The sequence below is a fragment of the Mandrillus leucophaeus genome, unplaced genomic scaffold (genome assembly GCF_000951045.1).
Source record: "Mandrillus leucophaeus isolate KB7577 unplaced genomic scaffold, Mleu.le_1.0 Scaffold199, whole genome shotgun sequence".
In the NCBI taxonomy this organism is placed as follows: Eukaryota; Metazoa; Chordata; class Mammalia; order Primates; family Cercopithecidae; genus Mandrillus; species Mandrillus leucophaeus.
Window position 1 is genome coordinate 718,166 of NW_012102020.1, and position 6,000 is coordinate 724,165.

General features: G+C 42.9%; 1 protein-coding gene across 1 annotated transcript in view; it reads left to right on the forward strand.

Annotated features, from left to right (window-relative positions):
- Window positions 1-6,000, forward strand: part of UBXN7 (UBX domain protein 7) — an 85,383-nt gene that overhangs the window by 45,694 nt on the left and 33,689 nt on the right. Inside the window, exon 5 of the mRNA XM_011978725.1 lies at window positions 1,825-1,937. Within this exon, the coding sequence (XP_011834115.1) occupies window positions 1,825-1,937 (113 nt within the window). The remainder of the gene's footprint in view (window positions 1-1,824; window positions 1,938-6,000) is intronic.

A 6,000-nucleotide genomic window follows, 5' to 3' on the forward strand; every position in this document is an offset into this window, starting at 1 on the left:
GTAGGAAATCTGGTAACTGGTAAACTTAATTCGTTTGTGAATAAATACTTAAAATGCTTACTATAATAAAATAAACTGATTTCCCTCAGGATCCTGATTTCTGTCAATGAAAGGAATATATAATGAAAATGGTTATTGTAAGAGATTGAAAAATAGGAGAAAAAGCCATACCACCCAGAGCAGCCTATTAATATTTTGGCTACAGTTGTTTGAAATATTTTTGTGTGTAAGTTAGAATGAGAATCTTGGTCTTACAGTTTTAGAGGATCTAGTATTGATTTAGCAATGGAATCCTAGAGAAAGGACAGTTATGTTAAGAGGATATATGAGAAACCCTTGGACCATGCTTGATTTTGTGGTTTATTTATAATGAGTTCATTGAGGCACAAATAGGTCTTGTAACTTTGGAGAGAATTAATGGGGAACCTGAACTGACTCAAGTCATCTGGGGAATCCTGTGTCCTCCCAGTGGAAGGTGACAACAGTGGTCATCATCTCTACTGTTAGAATCTTTTTATTATTATTTTTATTTATTTTTAAGATGGAGGCTCACTGTATCACCCAGGCTGGAGTGTAGTAGTGCAATCTCAGCTCACTGCAACCTTTACCTCCCAGGTTCAAACGATTGTCTGCCCTCAGTCTCCCGAGTAGCTGGGACTACAAGCTTGTGCCACCACGCCTGGCTAATTTTTGTATTTTTAGTAGAGACGAGGTTTCACCATGTTGCCCAGGCTGGTCTTGCACTCCTGACCTCAGGTGATCCACACGTCTCAGCCTCCCATAGTGTTGGGATTACAGGCGTTAGCCACCGTGGCTGGCCCAGAGTCTTTAAAGATTGAGAACATAGCTAAAAACAGCAGATGAGGCTGGGCACGGTGGCTCAAGCCTGTAATCCCAGCACTTTGGGAGGCCGAGACGGGCGGATCACGAGGTCAGGAGATCGAGACCATCCTGGCGAACACGGTGAAACCCCGTCTCTACTAAAAAAATACAAAAAACTAGCTGGGCGAGGTGGCGGGCGCCTGTAATCCCAGCTACTCGGGAGGCTGAGGCAGGAGAATGGCATGAACCCGAGAGGCGGAGCTTGCAGTGAGCTGAGATCGCGCCACTGCACTCCAGCCTGGGTGACAGAGCGAGACTCCATCTAAAAAAAAAAAAAAAACAGCAGATGAATTTACATTGCTTTCAGAACTAGATAAATGAGGACGAAAGTTTTCCTCTATGCTTTTTGTTTTGTTTTGTTTTTTTGAGATGGAGTCTCGCTCTGTTGCCCAGGCTGGAGTGAGTGGCGCGATCTCTGCTCACTGCAACCTCTGCCTCCAGGGTTCAGGCCATTCTCCTGCCTCAGCCTCCTGAGTAGCTGGGACTACAGGTGTGCTCCACCTTGCATGACTATTTTTTGTTTGTGTGTTTGTTTTTGTACTTTTAGTTGAGACGGGGTTTCACCATGTTAGCCAGGCTGATCTCAAACTCCTGACCTCAGGTGATCCGCCCACCCTGGCCACCCCTAGAATTATAGGCGTGAGCCACCGCACTCAGCCTCTCCCATGTTAATTAGTTTCTGAATATGTGAAGAAGTTACTTTGATGATGTGACTATTTTCAGTTAATTTTCTTTGTATCCTTGGAATAGGGAATTCCACCAAGTCTTAAGATTCCTCTTGTCTCCCTTTGCATTTTTTTTTTCGGAGTCAACATTAGATCTTTGTATTTGAGGTCAAGCCTGTTGACAGCAATTCCTTCAATTGACAGAAGTTTTTTTTTTTAATGTGATTCATGATTATTTTATGGCTAACTGAAACTTTTTCATCCTTCTGTGTTATAGTTCGGCAAGAACAAGAATTAAGAAATGGAGGAGCTATCGATAAGAAATTAACTACCCTTGCAGATCTATTCCGGCCACCCATTGATTTGATGCATAAAGGCAGCTTTGAAACAGTAAGTTGTTGGAGAGTCAGTGCCTTAACTAGGAACGCTTTTGCATTTTCAATGCCTTTTTAAAAAAATTACTGGTTTTAGAGGCAGGGTCTTGCTCTGTCATCCAGGCTGGACTGCAGTGACACAATCATAGCTCACTTTAGCCTTGAACTCTTGGACTCAAGGGATCCTCCCACCTCAGCCTCCCGAGTAGCTAGGGCTACAGGCATGTGCCACCACACTCAGCTAATTAAAAAAAAATATTTTTAGTAGAGACAGGGTCTCACTGTGTTGCCCATGCTGGTCTCGAATGCCTGGGTTCAAGCAATCCTCCCGCCTCGGCCTCCCAAAGTGTTTGGATTATAGGTGTGAGCCACTGCACCTGGCCTTCAGTGACATTTTTTATTTTTATAAGAGCAAAAAAACATGGTCAGTGTATAGGGAATTGGCATCATAATAAGTATATCTACATGATATGCCTAAAGGTTACATTGATTTATATTTCTACCAGCAATATATGAAATATATTTCTACCAGCAAGATATGAAATATGTTTCTACCAGCAGTATATGAGATTGTTTGATGAAATCCTTTTATTACCCTTGTATGGTGTCATTTTAGAATCTTTGCCGTTTTGATAGCTTTTTAAAATATCTCACTTGTTCGTATATCTTTGACTACTACTGAGAATAGTGTGTGTGGTTTGTTAGCCATTTGTAAATTGTTGATAGGTATCTTTTGCCTAAATATTTCTGTGTGGATCCTAGTGTGTTTGAAAAGAGTGTCTCTAATTGGAGAACACATTCACCCTCAGTTCTTCTTGGTTTTATCGTGACTAAACCCAAAGAAACACTTTCCAAAGTAAGTTTACTTGGTTGTCCGCTAACTTACAGACTTACTGAGGGCAGAGGGAAGATAATTTTTTTTAATAATCCTTGGAACCCGTTCTCGTGCATTAGGGGGAACACATTATATGTTAAATGAAGGAGTTCAGTAAAGATTTTAGATACTCTTCTGTTGTGGTGTTCACACAGCTTGCCTTTTCGTGTTGAATAGCATGTTAATGCTCTTTTGAGTTACAATAGCATTTCCATAGATGTAAATCACTTAAATTTCAGTTAAGTCTTTTTTTTTTTCTTTGAGATGGAGTCTCGCCGGAGTGCAGTGGCACGATCTCAGCTCACTGCAACTTCCGCCTCCCGGGTTCAAGTAATTCTCCTGCCTCAGCCTCCTGAGTAGCTGGGACTACAGGTGCTCGCCACCATGCCTGGCTGATTTTAGAGACAGGGTTTCACCGTATTGGCCAGGCTGGTCTTAAACTCCTGACCTCGTGATCCGCCCACCTCGGCCTCCCACAGTGTGGGATTACAGGCGTGAGCCACCGCACCTGGCCTTCAGTTAAGTCTTACCTGTTAGGATCATGTAGGCCACAGAATAACTGCAAAATGTATATCAAGCCCGACAGGTGGCACAGACTACTACTTGGGAGGCCGAGGTGGGAGGATCCGTTGAGTCCAGGAGTTCGAGGCTGTAGTGTGTGATGATCGTGCCTATGAAAAGCCACTGCACTCCAGCCTGGGCAACATAGTGAGACCCTATCTTTCCCTTTTCTTTCTCTTTTTTTTTTGAGACAGGTTCTCATTCTGTCACCTGGGATGGAGTGCAGTGGCAGAATCATGGCTCACTGCAGTCTCCAACTCATGGTCTCAATTGATCCCCTGGTCTTAACCTCCCAAATACGTAGGGCTACAGACACCCACCACCACACCTGGCCAATTTAAAAAGTATTTTGTGGAGAGGGGGGTCTTGTTGTGTTCCCCAGGCTGGTCTCAAATTCCTGGTGTCAAGTGATCCTTCTGCCTTGGTTCCCAAAGTGCTGGGATTACAGACATGAGCTGAGACCCCATTTCTTAAACAACCGATGTATATCAGCTGTACATTTGAACATGTTATGATTATATTTTTAAAAAATTTGTCCTTCGATATACTTCTACACTGTCATACATGAAGTGTTTAGGAGAAGGGATTTCATTGTTAGCTTGTGTGTTAGTTTGCTTGCATTGCCAGAAAGGAATCCCTGACACTGGGCAATTTATAAGGAAAAAGATATTGTTTTGACTGACGTTTCTACAGGCTCTATAGAAAACATGGTGCTGACATCTGCTTCTGGTGAGGCCTCAGGAAGCTTGCAGTCATGGCAGAAGGCAAAGGGGAAGCCGGTGTAACACATGGTACGAGGAGCAAGGGGTCAAGCCATTCACGAGGGGTCCGCCCCCATGACCCAGACACCACCTATGAGGCCCCACCCCTAACACTGGGGATTACATTTTAGTATGAGATTTGGAGGGGACAAATGTCCAAACTATATCAGCGTGCTCTCCAGTTTCAATTTTCTGAGTCAGAAAACCATGAAAGTGGTTTGGCTGCATGGAAAAGAAAACCCAAATGATGATAATTTGATGAAACAGTGATGGGTTTTTGTCAGTAATAAGCTTAGAGTTGAAGAAATTATTGGTGTTCGTTCATAATTTCAAAGATGTCAGGCTGGGCGCGGTGGCTCAAGCCTGTAATCCCAGCACTTTGGGAGGCCGAGACGGGCGGATCACGAGGTCAGGAGATCGAGACCATCCTGACAAGGGCTAACATGGTGAAACCCCGTCTCCACTAAAAAAATACAAAAAACTAGCCGGGCGAGGTGGCGGGCGCCTGTAGTCCCAGCTACTCGGGAGGCTGAGGCAGGAGAATGGCGTTAACCCGGGAGGCGGAGCTTGCAGTGAGCTGAGATCCGGCCACTGCACTCCAGCCTGGGCGACAGAGCGAGACTCTGTCTCAAAAAAAAAAAAAAAAAAAAAAGGATGTCAGGTTAGATGTCTCCTCAGTTTTCTTCATCTTTCCCTCATGGTCTCAACATGGCAGCTGCCTGTTCTTCCTAGTATTCTGGTGATAATACAGACATTGAGACAGAGAATAGCAGCAAGATGAAAGGCAGAAAAGGATCTTAGTTTGTTTTGGCATGTTTTCTGTTTTTATTAGCTTCTGAGTTGCTCTAGGACGTGATGCAGTAACTAAGCTTGATTTAATTTGGTCACTTTGGAGTGAAGAAGCAGTTACTCTTCTGCTTGCTCATTAAGGGAAAATAGGAATCTCTTTTGATGTTGTCTGCTGAATTGTAGGTTATATCACCTTTTTTGCCTTGTATTTCATGGCCTGTGTTTACCGCAGTCTTTTTTTTTTTTTCACTGATAATATTATGCTTAACCATCTGCAAGATTTTAAATGAAATAAACATTCCCTTCCAAAAGCAGGTATTTCATTATGGTTAATGACACATGTATTCGTTTTATAAAAATTAGGGAGATAACATGCAAAATTAAGTCATTGAAGTTTAGAAAGATAAATGTTAAAAATTAGAGGAATACTCTTTGGCTGACCAAGGAGGGCCCATAGGTTTGTTCTTCAATATTAGATGTGAATGTGAGCCACAGTTTTGCAGGTTTAGAAACTAGTGTAACTAGAGGTAGATCATGTTCAAGGATTCTTTCTGGCTCATGCTAACCAGATGAGAGAGAATGATTAATTCACTTGTTCACTCAATGCACATTTATTGAGTCCTTGTGTTGCAGGATCTAGTTTTAGGTGATGGAGAGTAAAGGTTTGACTGCATGTGAGAGAGACCGGGAAAAAAACAAACAGTAGCTTATTTATGTATTTATTTATTTAATTATACTTTAAGTTCTAGGGCATATGTGCACAACGTGCAAGTTTGATCCATAGGTATACATATGCCTTGTTGGTTTGCTGCCCCATCAACTCGTCATCTGTATTAGGTATTTCTCCTAATGCTATCCCTCTCCCAGCCCCCCAGCCCCCGACAGGCTCCAGTGTGTGATGTTCCCTGCCCTGTGTCCAAGTGATCTCATTGTTCAATACCCACCTATGAGTGAGATCATGGCAGTGTTTGGTTTTCTGTCCTTGCAATAGTTTCTCAGAATGATGGTTTCCAGCTTCATCCATGTCCCTGCAAAGGACATGAACTCATCCTTTTTTATGGCTGCATAGTATTCCATGGTGTATATGTGCCACA